This window comes from Ambystoma mexicanum, chromosome 3q (assembly GCF_040938575.1).
Source record: "Ambystoma mexicanum isolate Mex_15411 chromosome 3q, UKY_AmexF1_1, whole genome shotgun sequence".
Classification (NCBI taxonomy): Eukaryota; Metazoa; Chordata; class Amphibia; order Caudata; family Ambystomatidae; genus Ambystoma; species Ambystoma mexicanum.
Genome location: NC_090926.1, coordinates 833,345,764 through 833,363,855, shown reverse-complemented (window position 1 = coordinate 833,363,855; position 18,092 = coordinate 833,345,764). Strand labels below are relative to the sequence as shown.

Here is an 18,092-nt window from a genome sequence, read left to right as displayed (position 1 = left end):
TCTGAAACCTTTACTACCGACCGAGATTGTACCAACTGTTTTGACTCCCTCTGTACACCTTCACACTCTGTCCCCTAGAGACTCCTAACATAGACAAAAGTATCATAATAACACTCTAATGATAGTAATGAATGCAACTCATGCCATTTTTAATAAGAGTAATTGTTGGATTTGTACTCATTTACCGCAACATGGGAACAAGGGACTGGGATGGTATATACATCCTTTACCTTTAACGACTGCTTGCTATGCCTCTCTTAGAGCACTATTCTTTGGCCGATGGAATGATAGCATCTCAGGGAACTTTGATGGAACTAATCTGAATGATTTCGAGAAACGTGAATTGACTCCCCTGGGATGCTCGCTTTTTGCAAATAGAAGTAAACCTAATGTCGCTTCTATTAGTCCGTCAGATAAACTATCTCTTCCTTTTCAAGCTCTAATTTCTTTTAAAATGGCTCCGATAGGCAATAAGAACGCCATACCTCCTTCTTACTCTATAAATCATAGCCCTGACTCGGTTCCCTTTTGTGTACAAAGAAATGGCACTCGGCCAATGGGAGATTTTGAAGGTTGTAAGAACATTGTAAATTTGACTGGAGAAAACAGGCCTCTGTATGTAGGGGGGCCTGTTTATTTTGTTTGTGGTAGTTTAGCATTTCCCTGGTTGCCCAAGGATTGGCAGGGAACCTGTTATTTAGGAATATTATTACCCGGGGTATTTGTAGCTAGTACATTGGAGGTTTCTAAGGCTTGCCCAAGGCGGGACAAGAACGGAGATACCCCTGGGCAAGTATTGGGAGATATAGCAAAATCAGTTGTACCCTTTTGGGGACAAATAACAAACTCTGAGAACATTAGGGGATTAGCAAGGGTACTGGAGAGAACGATCAACCGGACCACAGACATACTCTACAATATGACCTTAGAGCAAAAAGCAATAAGATTGGTAGCACTCCAAAATCGGATGGCATTAGATGTCATTTTGGCAGAACGAGGTGGAGTATGCAAATTAGTGGGGTCCGTTTGCTGTGTTTTCGTACCAGATTACTCGCCAACAATTTTTAAAGCAATACAGAACTTGCATACTCTTAGTTCTGAAGTACATATCCCTGTAGGAGATTGGAATCTTAGCACTTGGTTCTGGGATTCTTTACAATCTTGGGGTTGGAAGGTGCTTTCTGTTATTCTGGTTATTTTGGGGATCCTGCTATTCCTTTGTTGCTGTTTTTAATGTCTTCCGAGTATATGTGGAATGCTAGGGGGATGTTGTGCCCAAGCAGTGAGCACAATAGGGCATAAAATATATGCCCCAGATACAGCATCTAAAGAATTCGTGTTACAAGAGGTTTTGATGAACGACCTAATGGCTATAGATATTACAGACAATGATTCGGGATGTATGGATGACAACACATGGAGTTATTTGCAAAAGTATTAGAAATGATGTTAGCACTTGGCATAGGCCAAAAGGAGGGTCTGTTGGAATTGAAATAATATTATGCCTCCTATCACAGTATTTGAATGTGTGTTGGCCTACGCCAAGTTGTCTAAAATATTGTGTAAATAGATTCCGCGGCAAGGTCTTGACCTTAACGAAAACTGTGTAAGTCGCCATCTTGGATTTAGCCGCCATCTTAGGTTCGCTTGTAAAGTGGAAATCACCCTGAACATCAAAATGGAGGCCGAATGACATTCCGAGTGAGATTCTGGCCGTTGTGACCTCCGCACACATGAATAAGTAATATGCCTGCAGGCCACTTGTCAGGGTCGCGAACTGAGACCTTGTCCTATCCCTGGCCTATGTGTAAATGAACAACTGTATCAGCGGAACTGATCAAAATGCATACATTATGGGATTGACCTGGCAAGGAACCCTAGGCCTGGTCTTAAGAATGGTTAACCCGCGAGGGGGTTGGCCAGAGCTGGATAAAGAGTATAAAAGCACAAGTATTCCAATGTACGGTCTCTCTCACTAACGCAGTGAACTCTCGTTGAAGTTCGTTATGTTACTCTGAGAGCCGAATAGCTATCTGTTTGTCAATTGACTTTTTGGTAACTGTTGTAGCCTTTAAATAAAGCACTGTGTATGTTCTTTGTAACCTGTGTTGGTGTGTTTCCTTTGCGCTTCCCAGCCTCATATCAATTTCTTTGTTTTCACAGGGCCACTGGTGCGACCACAACAACCTCCACCCCTGCATCGACCAGCATTAGGAAAAGCAGGAGAAAGGGCTATAGCGAGGTACCAGGACACAGCAGCTCCATTCTTCCAGCTGAACGAATTGTAGACACCACCACAGTCTACACCGTTGAGCCAAGTGGCCTGCCCAATATTATTGCACATGGCACCGGTGCACATAGATCCGCACCTGCACTCCCCCATCTGCCTCATGACACACCCCTCGTCACCAGACCAAGACGACCAAGACGGCCAGTCACGCATGCAGCGTGACCTGGAATCAGAGGGTGACACTGAATCTAGTGGGCCACACGATGGAGGTCACAGGGGTTTTGGGTCCTCCTGCTTCAGCCCCAACCCTCCCCATAGCCCACAGCCCATTGCACAGCATTTCTTTGATGCTATATGGAGTAGGCTGAACATGATGAAACAGCGACAGATAAACCTAGAGACAATCCCGGATACCCAAGTACAGCATCTGCAAGAAATCTGTGACTCTATGAAGGGCGCCTCATGGAGGATTGCAAGTCCTGTGGACCGGGAGCTACAATAATCATCAGTGCCAACTGCTTCCCTGACAGGTGTGTTCAGAGGGTGAGAGAGCTGCAGTAGGGCATATCAGCAAAGCATTTGCTGAGGCAATGCAGGCCAGCATGCTCCTGACCCTTCAACAGATACAGGGGCCAGAGTCTGACCTGTCCACCTCAGTGACCCCCACGGATGGATCTTCAGCTGGCAGCCCACGGCGCTGCTCAATAAGAAATGTGGCCCGCCGACCGCCAGTACTGCCTGGCAGGGGCAAGAGGCCAAGGAAATGTTAGTCACCACATTACACTCTTTCACCGGGCACTGGGGTGATGGATGGATATGGGTGTTGGGGATGGGGGTGGTGGGTCGGTATGGGCGTTGGAGCTCGATCTTTTCGACACTGTACTTATAACTACTTGTTCACTTGAAGCAATGGTGGAACAATCCTTTTTGTAAGAATATGATGTATTTAAGATGTGGCTATATATAAAGGTGAGCAAAAGGTGATTATCAATGAGTTCAGAAATAATTGTCAATTCTTGCCGCACCAGACGACCATCCCATCCCTCCTTCTGCTCACTGTGTGGCAGCACTGAACCTGCTGCTATGGAGTTATCTTCTGGGGGAGGCATCAGGGGAAGGGGACATTTTGCCTGAGGCAGATGTTGTGCAGCATGGCACCGTCAAGAATTTGTTGTCCAACCTTCTCTGGCCTGTACATCAAGGCCCCTCCAGTCCTAAGTAGACACTGAAAATGGCCCTTCAGTAGGCCATAGTTTCGCTCTACGCACAGCATGGACCTGATGTGTTCCTCATTGTCAGCCACCGCCTGTGGAATATGTGAATTGCGCACAGGTGTCATTAGCCATGGTAGCTGGGGGTATCCAGAATCACCTGCAAGGTCACAGGTGTCAGTCACAGTGCATTGTGGATAAGGCATATTGATGGACACTCTGTGCATGCATTTTCCATGTATGGCCTGCAACATGGTTGCCCATCTCAGTTATTGGTTGCAGAGCCATTCACTCTGGGAGAACATATGCATTGTCATGGTACACCATGCGCACAGCTCACAACCAGCAGTCATCACGCTCATGGTCTGCGGTTGGAATTGCAGGGCACATGTGCCCTGTGTTGGGCCTGTACATTGCCATCATGCGTGTGCCCTGATGGCTGATTTGCTATTCTTGTGCATGGTGGCAGTGTCTGTGTTCCTTCCATTATGTTTCCACATACATGGTTACCAGATTACATGGGATTACTTTCTGCCAGTGTTGTATTGTCTATGTGCAGGGTTGAGCTGGGATATTTGAATTGTAGGTATGTGTCCCCTTGCATTGTGGTTTCGGCAGTCCTCTGTGTGTGTATTGCTTGCTCAATGGGGCAAAATGCATCACTGACATACTACTGCATTGTCCTGCATGTCCTAGTCTGGTAGGTTGGTGGCTGTCATGTGTGGGGTGAGAGGGCAGGTCCTGCATGCACAGGGTCATGACAGGGCATGCATTGATCAGTTGTGGTAATGTCACCCCACGATTTTCATAGCATTTCACTAGTGTTTCGTGATTAGGTTTGCGTGATGGCCCTTGTACTTACCCAGTATCCATGTCCGTTGGCCTCTGTGGCTCTCCATGTATGCAGGCAGTGAGCGGTTCATGTTAGGAAGAATACTGTGCAGTTCGCTTGGGGACCACTGCAAGAAGATTAAGACTACAGGAGTAAGCAGTAAACCCAATTGGTAGCAGTCTGTACCACCCAGATTTACCTGGTAGCTGTGGCTGAGCAGTCAGACTTCTCTCAAGAAGAGTAGGGCAGTATGGAGAGGATACACAATAGGGCTAAAAACACAATAGAGCAAGCAAACACTGACCAGAGCTTGGTATCAAAAGTATATAATTATTATTTAACACACACTTAAGGAAATACACGAGCACTATTAATCAAAGCAAGTTCAAACACAATCAGAAAAGTATACACACCTCTCTTAAGAATTATTAGACAAGTCTAAGTCAAAACACCACTATTTGTAAAAACAGATGCGAGCACGTAACTTAGATGGCACTCCAATAATTCAGTTGCTCTCATAGTCAGGTTTAGGAAGAATCCTTCCCAATACCTGAAAGTGTTAGGGATCAAAAGAAGAAAGATGGGGTCTTGTAGGCAACTTGGATGTGTGAGAGCATGTAAAACTTAGATGGGTGGATTAAGGGCCACAAAAAGAGCATGTATGATGGTATGAGACGTCTTGTCATGCTAGAAAGTATTTGTGATACCCATTCCCCATAGCTGAGACAGCACCTTACTGACTCTAAAGAACTGGACCCAAACCAGAGGGTGGCTACCAGAAACCCCCATTCCAGAGAACCTCTGGTAAATGTGTGGCTTGTGAGTCTGGTGACCAGGTAAAAGGGGAACCCAGATGTAAGCGTAAACCTTTCAGGGATCCCATATATCATTTTAGCCTTCACAAATGAGGTGGAAGTTCCAGTGACAGGTGCTAGTTTTCTCACTCAGGCTGAAGAACCCATTGGTGTTCAAGCCAATGTGGCTTTGGTATCCCTGGGACTGAGGAAACAACAGAACATAGAGGTCGATAATTCCATTCCAGATAATACTAAAGAGTTTTATTAAGACAGTGTGCTCATAAATGGTCAGGACACCCCTGCCATCAGAGACGCTGGGGCCAGCATAACTGTGGTAGATTCAAGTTCCATTCAGCATGAGGAGGTTGCTAAGGCCCCCAAAAGGCTTACTAAGTTAGCAGGAGGTCCAGTCCAAATGTGTCCTATACTGCCAGCTATCATTGACTTCTATGAGATTACTGTAAAAAATCACTGTAAGTGTTCAGTCTGAAGTGCCTGGTAGGGTATTATTAGGCAATGACTTGAAGGCCATGGATGTAGTTTCCAGCACGCTAAAGCCCCCTTTCTAAGCAGAGAAGGGAGCTGACAAGAAAAGCAAGGGAGGCAACCTTGGGGGTCCTTTCCACTGAGACCAAGGAGAAATCCAGATTCTCCAAGGGAAAGAAGTGGCTCAAGCCCAAACCTTCCTCAATGAGAAACTCCAGGTGACTCCCGTGACACCACCATCAGCTGAGGCTGAATTGTTAACAGAAGATTCCCTGAAGAACCATCTACTGATGAGTCAGAGATGGAGGAGATTCAAACCTGTCTTGAAGATTTGGATCCTAGAGACCACCCTGAGATGCAGACTTTGCTTGATATGATATGATATGATCGTTTATTTATATAGCGCCTATGCATAATGTGTTTCAAAGCGCTTCAAGGCAAGGGAAGGAACAAGGGAAAATACAACCACATTCTTACAGGCCATGAACAGTAAGGATGTGAAATTAACTATCGTACTCAGCCTGACGACATTTCAGATAGTGCAAGAGGTAAGACATAGATAAGGAAGGGAGGGGGAGAGTTGGAAGGAAATGGAAACAGACAGGCGACTACCGTACTAGGCCTGACAAAGTTTTTGGTAGAGCCGGAGAAAAACAAAAGGTGAGGGAGAGGGGTGCAGAAAGGCAGGGTAGGAACAAAACAAGCGACTATCATACTAGGCCTGACGACATTTCAGATAGTGCTGGAGGGGTGGTGGGGAGGAAAAAAAACAGTAATGGGAGGGTGGAGGAAACAGACGAGGTTGCTATCATATTAGGTCAAGGGACAATTCTGATAGAGTAAGTAAATAGAAGAAAATAAGGGGAGGAGATAGGAAAAGGGAGAAGGGAAAGGAGGAGAGAAAAGAGAGTAAGCAGTCAAAAAGAGTGGAGAAGCAAGAGTGGAGAGCGAATACAATTGCAGAAGGCAGTAGTAACACATAATGTTGAAAGCCAGGATACAAGATGAAGATGGGCACAGCATGAGTATAAGATGCAAAGGAAGTCCAGCATGAGAGTTGAGAAAGAGTGACGCACCGTGAATGAATGAAGTCCATAAAAGTAAAATCCAGCATTGGCCAGAAGACAGTGATGGTGAAGGAAGGCACCAGGTGGGCTGGGCTTGCTAAGTGGTGAAAAAGAGCGGCAGGCAGGAAGGCACCAGGTGGGCGGGGCTTAGGCCAGATGACCTAGATCCACTTGCACCTGCTCCTCATCTGCAAAGGAAAAGAAGCTGGAGGGCTCCTTAAGTAGGGAAACAGAGCGGCAAGCAGGAAGGCACCAGGTGGGCGTAGCTTGCTAAGTGGTAAAAAAGAGCGGGAAGCAGGAATGCACCAGATGGGCAGGGCTTGCTAAGTGGTGAAAAAGAGCCGGAAGCAGGAAGGCACCAGGTGGGCGGGGCTTGCTAAGTGGTGAAAAAGAGCAGCAAGCAGGGAGGCACCAGGTGGGCGGGGCTTGCTAAGTGGTGAAAAAGAGCGGCAGGCAGGAAGGCACCAGGTGGGCGGGGCTTGCTAAGTGGTGAAAAAGAGCGGCAAGCAGGAAGGCACCAGGTGGGTGGGGCTTGCTAAGTGGTGAAAAAGACCGGCAGGCAGGAAGGTACCAGGTGGGCGTGGCTTGCTAAGTGGTGAAAAAGAGCAGGAAGCAGGAAGGCACCAGGTGGGCGGGGCTTGCTAAGTGGTGAAAAAGAGCGGCAGGCAGGAAGGCACCAGGTAGGCGGGGCTTGCTAAGTCATGAAAAAGAGGGGCAGGCAGGAAGGTACCAGGTGGGCGGGGCTTGGTAAGTGGTGAAAAAGAGCGGGAAGCAGGAAGGCACCAGGTGGGCGGGGCTTAGGCCAGGTGACCTAGATCCACTTGCACCTGCTCCCCATCTGCAAAGGAAAAGAAGCTGGAGGGCTCCTTAAGTAGGGAAACAGAGCGGCAAGAAGGAAGGCACCAGGTGGGCGTGGCTTGCTAAGTGGTGAAAACGAGTGGCAGGCAGGAAGGCACCAGGTGGGCGGGGCTTAGGCCAGTGACCTAGATCCACTTGCACCTGCTCCCCATCTGCTTGCAGAAGGTGAACCCTCTAGGACAGTTAGGGACAAAAGGGAGGATCCCTCTCGTGAAGGTCTGTGTCAGCAGGCAGCTTCTCAGAGTGAAGAGCAAGGACCTGGGAAGCATAAGCCCTACTGGGAGGATGGCCTCCTCTATAATGAACATATGGAATCTATTCCAGGGAACCCCAGGTAGACTGGTGGTACCCCAAGCACAGAGATCCAAATTGCTGCAAATAGCCAATGAGGTCCCTCTGGCTGGTCATTTGAGTTCAAAAAGGACAAAAGAGAGATTCCCATTGTACTTCTACTGGCCCAAGATGGGAGCAGAAGTAGAACAACGTTGCAGGAGCTGCCCACTTGCCAATAGTCTGGCAAGAATGCATCCAAGAATGTGGTACCCTTAGTGCCCCTCCCAGGTGTGGGAGTTCTTTTTAAAAGGATGGGAATTGACATTGTTGGTCCCCTAGACCATCCTACTACTTAAGGCAGCCAATTTATATTGATTGTAGTGGACCATGCCACTAGATACTCTAAAGCTATACCAATGAGAACTGTTACTGCTCAAGCAGAGGCTAAAGCCCTGCTTGGTATTTTTTTACCAGAGTAGGATATCCTTAGGTGGTTGTATCCAACAGAGCGTCACATTTTATGTCCCACTACATGCAGGCCATGTGGAAAATCTGTGGGGTCACTATCTAGTTCTCTACGTACTACCACCCTCAAACAAATGGATTAGTAGAGATGTTTAATAGAACTATGAAGAGCATGATTGGTGCTCTAGAAGAACCCCTTAAAAGAAAATGGTACCTTCTACTGCCATGCCTTTTTTTGGCCTAAAGAGAGGTGCCTCAAGCTCGAGTGGGCTTTAGCCCCTTTTGGCTTATCTACGGTCATTCAGTCAGAGGCCCTTTGTCCCTGATTAAAGAAGGTCCAGAGAGTGCTCCAACATTAAATCCTGTACGAATTACTGACTATGTGGTAGGCCTGACACAGAGGATGGCACACATGATGACAGAGGCTTCTGAGAACTTGAAGGCCAACATTGTGGAGTTTACTCCACATCAGCACATTCTTATCATGTTCCCAGTAAGACAAAGAGTCGTACAGGGCAAATGGACAGGACCCTTCAAGATTGTAGCCAAACCTGGAGAGGTTAATTATTTGGTAGACTTAGGCAACCTCCAGGAGGCCCCTTGGGTCTTTCATACCAACCACCTGAAGGCTTAGGTGTCTAGACCAAGGACTAGAGATAGGAGTCACTCCCAGATGTTTCAAAGGGACACCCTTCAGATGAATCAATAGAAGGAATAAAACTCTTTCAATTTGACACGGCAGCAACAGAAGGAGTACACATCTCTGTTAACTCAGTTTGCCCCTCTGTTCTCACTTACACCATGCTTAACCATTTGCAGCAACACACCATTGAGACTGGTGATGGTGTTGCTGTGAAATGCAGGGGTTACAGGATGTATGATCATGTGAGGAATCACATTAAAGAAGCAGGCAACACAATGCTTGACCTTGGAATAATTGAACACACCACAAGTCGATGGGCCAGCCCAGTTGTGTTAGAGCCAAAAGCAGGTATCAAAGAATGTAGGCTCTATGTGGAATATAGGGCCTTGAATTCAGTAACCAAAACTGATGCCCATCCTTTGCCAAGGACTGATGAACTGGTGGATAAGCTGGGCTCAGCGAAGTTCCTCAGTGCATGTGACTTGACAAGTGTTTATTGGCAAATCGCCATGACTGACCATGTCAAGGAGAAAACAGCATTTTCTACCCCAGAAGGCCTGTACCAGTTTAAGGCCATGCCTTTTGGATTAAAGAATGCACCTGCAACTTTTCAGAGAATGGTACGTCATGTTCTGAATGGGTTAGAGAACATCTGCATGGCATACTTGGATGACATTGCAGTGTTCAGCCCTACTCGGGAAGAACATATTATTCACCTTGAGCAGGTGTTGCAGGCTCTTCAGCAGACCAATATGATCATCAAGGCAAGCAAGTGGCAAGTTGGACAGAGTAAAGTGGACTACCTTGGACATGAGGTAGGAGGAGGTGAGATCAAGCCCTTACCCAGCAACGTACAGGCTGTACAAGGCTGGTCCACCTCTACTTCTCAAACTCAGGTGAGAACCTTTTTAGGACTCACAGGATATTACAGGAACTTCATTGAGAACTATGTGACCATAGCTTCTGCTTTGAATACTATGTCTTCTCCTAAATACCCCAAAAGGGTAAACTGGAATGAAAACTGTGAGAAAGCCTTTTAGGGCTCATAAATGCCTTCTGTAAAGCACCAGTGCCGAGAACTCCAGATTACACTCAGGCCTTTTTAGTCCAGACTGATGATTCCAATCCAAGGATTGGAGCAGCCTTGAGCCAATTTGATAGCAAAGGCAGGGAGCGCCACATCTGCTTTATTAGTAGAAAACTAAAAGATAGGGAAACCAGATGGGCTACTATTGAACGTGAATGTTTTTCCATAGAATGGGCCTTAAAGAAGTTTAGGCCATACCTATATGGATCTACTTTCAGGATTCCAAGAGACCACCAACCCTTAAGGTGGTTAATGTAGATGAAGGGATACAATCCAAAATTGCTCAGGTCGTCCATTAGCCATCAAGGCTTTGACTTCACCAGTCAGGTACCCAGCATGAGAATGTTGCAGGACTCTCCAGAAAGCATGACTGACTAAACCAGAGATCCATCTTGGAGTTTATTATATCCTCCTGTCCCTTAGTCTGGGGCTACGAGTGTTATGGAGATGTATCTGTGTTATGCTTAATCCCCTCTCCAAGTGAGACACCCAGCACTTTTGGCTGGACTTGCGTAACTTTTTCTTTCTATCCTGAATGAAGGGAGCCTTTTCCCCCTCATTCATTCTTACTTGCTCTAACTTTTGGGAACTCTATTCTTTTGGTGTTCCTTTATTCTACAGAGTCTGCTTTCCTCCATATCTCTTTGAGGCATCTGTGTTACACTTTTGCAGCACACAGCACCCTATGTGCAGTGTTGCTGGAATCCCTTTGGGTACTCCTTTGGGATTATTTTACTATCCTTAAAATCTACTGTTCTTACGGATAGAAGGATACTTTGTAACCTTCGTAAAACTTTATCTTATGAGAGATTAGCGCACACCACTTATGTGGAGTGCTGAGGGGATACCTAGTATCCCCCTTCTCTCTGCACCTGTGACGCTCTAGTCACAGTGACAACCCTACAGTTATGGCTGGTGGCAGTGGACATGTTCTACGAACTATTGTGTTTTTTTTTTTTACCGCAGACAGTATTCAGTCTTGGTTGTGCACAATAGGGACACCTGTGTTCTAACATGGTGACACTTTTCTTTTTTTGTCATTTCTCAAGTGGCTGTCCTTTGGTAGCCCTTCTTCTACCATTCTAGGAGGGGGAGGTCTGTTTGTGTGTTTTGCCTTAGGCAGAAACCCTTGTGTCTCCCCGCCTTGGCTCCAGTGTGTCTGCAAAAGCAGGAAGCAGAGGAGGAGTTGAGCACTTCCCTGAATGGACAGTTGCCCGCCCCTTTCTGTAAACTGCTGGGAGAGATTGCAGAAGAGTGAATGGGAAATCTGAATATAAGGTGAGGTTCCTAAGGTAGAAGGCAAGTCGACCACTGGAACAGAAGTACTGAAGTTGACAATGACCAGAGACACCTGCAGACCCTTCCAGTAACCGTGAAGCAACCACTGCTGTCCTGTCATGATAAGAAAACGTTCTTATCGACATAGGAGCTCCGAAGAGAAGGACTTCTTCCCTTCGGCTATTGGGACCAACCAGCCCCAGGATGAACTACAAATCAAGCCATCTCCCGAGGTGCTGTGACCTTCCAGGGCTGCAAACCACGAATACCAGGAGACCTCTGACCCATTTGCAGTGCCAAAAATAAAAGGTACCCTGGATTATTTATTTATTCGAATTTTTAAAGCGCGCGCTCAGCCCGTGGGCATCGTGGCGCTGTTACAGATAAGAATATGGCTGGTTGCAGAAGGAAGGTTGTTAAGTTTACAGGCATTTTGAATTACGGTATCATGTTTTAGATATATACGTTTACAAGGCATTTAGATTTACAGTATCAAGTTTTAGTTACATATATAAGCAGTGCAGACATCATGGCGTTTAACATGTGTGTCATTCATGTCGGAAGGGAGGGTGGGAGGTGATTATGTGAAGAGCATGGTTTTAAGGGATTTTCGAAAGAAAAGCAGCGAGGGTTCCGCTCTGAGAGAGTTAGGGAGGTTGTTCCAGAGTTTAGGTGCTATGTGTGGGAAGCCAATGCCTCCAGATTTAGCTCTTCTTATGGTGGGAACTCGGAGTTGGTTGTCATGGGGGGTTCTTACAGGACGAAGGGAAGATTTCCTGGTGATGGTTTCTGCTAGGTAGGAGGGAGCGGTATGATTGATGCATTTGTGTGTAAGGGAGAGTACTTTGAAGTTAATTCTTTCTTTAACTGGGAGCCAGTGAGCATTTCTTCTGGCCTGCGACACATGGTCGAATTTGGGGATGTGCAGGGCAGCGCGGAGCGCATTGTTTTGCATTGTTTGGAGCTTGTTAAGGTTTTTAGTTGAAGTGCCGGCTAAGAGGCGGCTACAGATACTGTACGGTCCTCCAGGTAAGAATAGGGAATATACAAAAAATGGAACGTTAGATCGAGGATGACAAAAGACTGGTCAATAAATATTTTCACAAGAAAATATATTTATTCCAAGTTCTAACAATCATTTGGTGGTAGTAGACCAACATAGGTTTACGACAATTGTGCATCAATCGCATAACAAATTAAAACGCCATTCAATTCCCTCCATCGCACACACGCACTCAATCATTCATACACAATTCCATTTTCTCCACATTAACAATTGTTTTCATAATATATATAACCATATGACAAATGTATTTGCAACATATTTTTACACCCCGTTTTGTACAAATGTGTATATCTTTTCAAGAACAGATGATACTAGTCAACACGTGTTTCAGTTGGTTTCTCTGGGCTTCAGTGTATAGTCCTCTATTATCCTAACCTTCTTCAGGACGGAAGTTGAGTACACATTGCCTCACTTCAGGGTATATGGATGGGAGACATCGGGGGTCATTACGAGTGAGGCAGTAAGGGGTTAACGGCCCCGGTAAAGGTGCCAGAGCCGTCAACCCCTTACCGCCTCATTACGAGTCTGCTCGCGGGAACCCGCTAAAGACGCCTTGTTTTACCAGGCGCCCTTAGCGGGTCCCGCGAGCAGACCAAGGTGCTAACAACGGGCCTGTTATTAACGGGCCCATTGTTAGCACCCTCCCCATTCCCACTGAGCCCTATGGGGGCTCGAATGGGAATGGGGATGTTCAGGGTCTGGGTTCCCTGAATGGGGAATTACCAGGCCCTCCGAGGTCGGAATGGCCCGGTAATTCCTCATTCAAGGAACCGAGACCCGGGACCCAGTAAGGGGTAGCCATGTCGCTAATAGCGGTATGGTTACCCCCTACCTCATAATGACCCCCAACATCTCCAACTTGTATCTTGGAGGTAGTCCAAAACTTTGGGCCAATTCCTAAATGCTCAGGCGACTTGATTACTTCCAGGCTGAGCTGCTATGGGGACTGCTGGCAGCCTGTGTCACTTTTTATTCTTAATGGAAGTGCCGTGGTTGTAATGTCTATGAGGGCCACGACAAAATCACCAAGGCAAACCTTTGGCAGACAAAATGAAAAGGACACGGAGGAGTGACAACTTACTCACATATGTGATCCACTTCACGTCTCACCACTCTGCATTCATTATCGCACTGGGCGTCTCGTATTCTGCCCCATGGTGTCGGCAAAGTATTTGAACATCAAGCACATAGAAACAGGACTGCGATGTTGGTGAGGATGAATCTACCGAGAACTTTGGGGAGCTCCAGTAGGACCTCCAGGGGCATTATCCCACTCTTCCAAGTCCCCTCACCAGAGTGCAGGGCTGAAGAACCGAGGAAGATCAACCAGGCGATAATCATCCTTTGTTGGGGCTGATAAGAAGGCAGCAAAACTGCAGACCGGCGTTGGAGACTGAAGAAATCCAAGCTGAGGGTTGTTTCCCACGACTGCTGCTGAGACATCCATTCAGAGTCCGTCCTTTCGTCACCAGACTGAGGAATCAGGAGACTGGGTCCGTTTCTGCTGCACAGAAAAGAATCCAGTTGCATTTACTTCTTCTAACCAAAGGTACTGTGGGGCTACAGGTAGAACTTACCTTAAGCTGAAGAGTCACTCCAGTGTGGCTCGAATGTGTTACAAGGTGTTTGGGTGTCCACCCATACCTGTGGCCCAGGCTTGACAGCGTGTGTCCTATTAGAGAGTCCTCTGCAGGGTCCCTATAACTTGTGTGGTCTTGCTAGGCATTTTTATTCTAGTACTAAAGTTTCCTGAGGAACTTTTCCTTTTCTGCTGCTACATAAGACATTTTGCTCTACTCCTACACTGGCTTTTGGCTAGTTATGGATTGGACTTGCAAAGCATTCGAAGCCTTGAAAAATGTTAGTAGAATGTATAAAATTGATAAAGTGTGAATAACCATTTTTTTCTTTCCTACAGACTTTGTCTGGTGTGATTTTACTGAATGAATACAATTACTGTTTATCTGTAAACTATGCGAGTGCGCTTTAGTACCGATAATATAGTAGAACTGTCAGTGTCATTATCTGAAACAATTGTAACCATGAGCAACTACAACTGAACAAGTCACCTATGAAAAGTATTGTTAATGATTCCTATGTGTGTTGGTTAGTTGAAATAAGTATTTACCTACATGCCTTGTGTATATAAGAACAAATACATGTTTTTAATATAACTTTCAGTTTCTTTGAACTATTGTATTTATTGGGTTCAGTGTACCTACCTATAGCTCACATACTCCTCCTAAGTTAAACCTGGCTGCTCTGCCATTCTACCAAGATCCTTTAGGTAGTACAGACTTATACTAAGTATTGGGGACCTGTATACCAAGGGATAGTTTTATAGAGTCTTACCTCCAAGTGGACTTTAGGAAAACTCCCCTAACACTATTTAGGCCAGATATGAAAACTGCATGCTGAACACCAAGCACAATTTAAATCCCAGCAAGAGAGGTCTAAGCCAGCCTTTGGGTGTCAGTAAGTATAACGGGTTCATGATTGGAATCCCTTCCTTATTTTATCAAATATTATTGAAGGAAATTAAGAGAAATATGCCTATGGAGAACCCCTCCATACTAAGCCAAAGGTATCTGAGAGCCGAAGGCCAGAGGGAATTTAGAATGGTTGTAGTGCTCACCTATTAGTGGAAGAAACAGAACTAATGTCCAAATACATAATCTGAGGGAAAGAAAATACGATTTATTTCATAATCATTGTCTTACCTCTGTACAATGAGCTTGTCGCACATGGTCCTCTGACAAACGGGTCCTGCTCCGTAAGAACCTGTAAGAAAGCACAGCAGATGGGCATTTACTGAAACATCACAACTTAATTTAGCCCTGCCATATGTGGATATGAGTGTGTGTTCAAAATGTTCTGCATGCTTCCCAACATTCTATAAACCTGAAATTTGGCATGTGGGTAAGTTCCATCTTGAAGACTATGTAAAAAGTATAAAATATACATGTTTCTATTTTTATAAGCGGTGTGCAATGCTTAACACTGCTATAAGGCTCTTCGCGCTGTAGTTTGCTGTAGTTCTACGTAAACTTCAACAGTTCATTGTTCCTAAACTTTCCACACTATCAGCATTCTAGCTGACATTAGCGGCACTCACTTTTGAAGTCATGCAGGTGACACAAAACAGTGCTTCTGTAGTAATGCGAGTGACAGGAAACAAGACTGACTTGCTCAAGCATTTCTGCATGTGCTGCAGTACACCATCGCTCAGACCATGATTTAGAGATCATGAGGTGGCACCAGCGTAGGACTATGGTAAAAAGAGCACTCAATGCAAAATCTCTAAATGGCTCCATGCAGAGAAGCAAGAACCTACACTCATCTTATTCAGTGACCACCAAGCTTCTGGACAGTGTGACAAGCCAGTTGCTCAACCCAATGTACCGTGAGAGAGTTAAGGTCATGCAGCAACAACATAATCAAGTAATCCAAAAGGACACCAATGTTGCGTGATTGCCACAAGGAGACACAGCATTAATAGAGTGTTGATCCTACGGAATTCATCAGCAGGAACACCACTATCTTGCAGGGTTTTCCAGTCAGAGCGAGATGTCTGTTTTTTAATTCAAGACATTTACTGATTGGCTTCTTAATATTTTTCTAACCAAACCACGTTTGGCAGCAATCTTAAATCAAGAGAAAATAGCAATCCTTTTGCCTCATAACCTTGACACACAGTATGTGCCTTTGCCGTCACCTGCTACATTCCAACTTTTTTTCACACTTTACTCTGTATTTGTATAAGATTGCTTTCGATTTCGGATTCCTCTGTCAGAATTGTCCATCTTTAATTGTCTTCAAGGCTTAATAACTTTGCCACTGATTTGCATACCTCTAAGTGAAGCCTCTGACTACACACTTCCAAAGTACGCAAGTGACCTGGTGATATTAAGCGGACGAGCTGCAAAGCTACATTGAATGCTAACTTGACTGTGATGTCTGCCCTGGCGTACTGCACCTTCAATGCCCTTACAGCAATGCACAGGTGGTGAGCCTATTTCAGGACACGAGTGCTCATACAGGAAAGAGGGCATGAGGTCAGACTTATTTGGTTGACACTTACGAGAAGCAATAGATGGTACCAGCTTCCAGGAGAAGTAGAATGAGACTTCTACTTGTCAAAACTCTATGAGCAAAGGTGTAAAATAGTTTGGGTTTAAAAATTGGCATTGGAATGTTCTTTTGAAAATTTGAAAATAAAATTAACACAAAAAAAATGGTATTGGAATAACGAAAAAGTGGAGTGAATAAAAATGAAAGGAGCCTTTGTACTTAATCAAATAACAACAGACATTAATAGTTAGAATCATGTGTAGAGCCATTAAGGCAATGCACACAAGTTGTTAGGTACAGCATCAGCAGTCTATAAATATCTGGTGCTGCTCATCCATTTCCTCCTATTTGCTGCAGCTGTAGCAGCTAAGTGCTTATGTTTTGTTGCTGGGTTTTTGAATATTGTGGTTGTGTCTAGGACTAGTCACTAGATCAGCTTCAGTGCGGGAGCACTACCAATTCAGGTGACATTGCATTTCTTATGTAATACAGCGGGACTCTTTAACCTGCATTTTCATGCAGTGAGGTACAGAGCTGCAGTGCTGACAGAGGTCTCGCCTGGTGCTCATATGGTAACTTCCGCTTTCAAAAATAATATTTCAGAGGGTCACAGCTGGCATATATATGTCTTTGCACCTCTTATGGGTAAGGGACATGCTCCTCCGTCTGCTGGAGCACCTGAGCTTACACATGGGGTGTTAGATTCTCAGGGTATGTATGTGTTTGTCTTTTGAGAGGTGGCCTATCGTAGGTTCATGTAGTTGACTACTTTGCCCCATGTGGCAAAGAATGTGGATGTCAGAATGCAGAAACATTTTGAGAGAGAAGAAAATAACAAATTAAGGGCAGAATGCCCCAGTCCTTCCACTTTCCAAAAATCTACAATTACGTCTGAAGTGGACCCTCATTTGGTCACCATCCTTCCTAAATTGGTCAAAGACCCTAAGAAAAACATAGAAATGTAGAGCTCTGAAGTGATGTCAAGACAAGCTCTTAAACATTTCAGGCTCCCTAACAAAAATATTTAAGCACCTATCGAAAATGTTAAGTACAGTGTACCTCGTTCCTCTCCATGAGTGGACTCAAAGAACAATTTGCTTCCTGTGAAATGCTAATTCAGCCATTCCTGGGGAGAAAGAGAAAAGGGGTTCTTTTGGCTCCAGATCCCAAGTTAGCAGAGACGGCTTCTAGAGAGCCAGGTGTTGTAGTGTGTCAACCTTTCTTCAGATAGGATTTTATCAAGGACATCTCAAAGCATGTGGGAATTTATACTTCCTTGGATAAAGCTAAGGCTATCCTCAAAAGAGTCTTTGGAGATAATGTTTTTGAACAGGCTGGGAAAGGATGGAGTTATTTGCCTGGCTGCCCATTTCAAGGACACCAGAGACAAGCACGTACATGAAGACTTCCCATCCTTTACATTTCATCGCCAGCATGGGAGAGGTTGGTGATCCAGGTCCAGAAGCTTTCAACCGCAAAGATATTACAGAGGTAAACCCTCTCCCCCCCCCCCCCTTCCACTTTGTTTCCAGAAAGAAATAGGGGGGAAGAAACTGGGGTTTTACCATTTCTGGTACATCACTCGAGACCCATGGATTCTTCAGAGCATTTGAGGGATTTACATTCTATTTTACAAGAAACCAGTACAAACCACTCATACTGATCTGATTGTTTTTATCTAAGAAATAATTATTTTACTCCACCAGGATGTACTAGACCTCTTGAAGA

General features: G+C 45.3%; 1 protein-coding gene across 2 annotated transcripts in view; it reads right to left on the bottom strand.

Annotated features, from left to right (window-relative positions):
• Positions 1 to 18,092, bottom strand: part of TOM1L1 (target of myb1 like 1 membrane trafficking protein) — a 1,067,055-nt gene that overhangs the window by 457,180 nt on the left and 591,783 nt on the right. For both annotated transcript variants that reach the window (XM_069654924.1, XM_069654925.1), the window contains one exon: positions 15,014 to 15,074. In XM_069654924.1, coding sequence (XP_069511025.1) covers positions 15,014 to 15,074 — 61 coding nt within the window. The remainder of the gene's footprint in view (positions 1 to 15,013; positions 15,075 to 18,092) is intronic.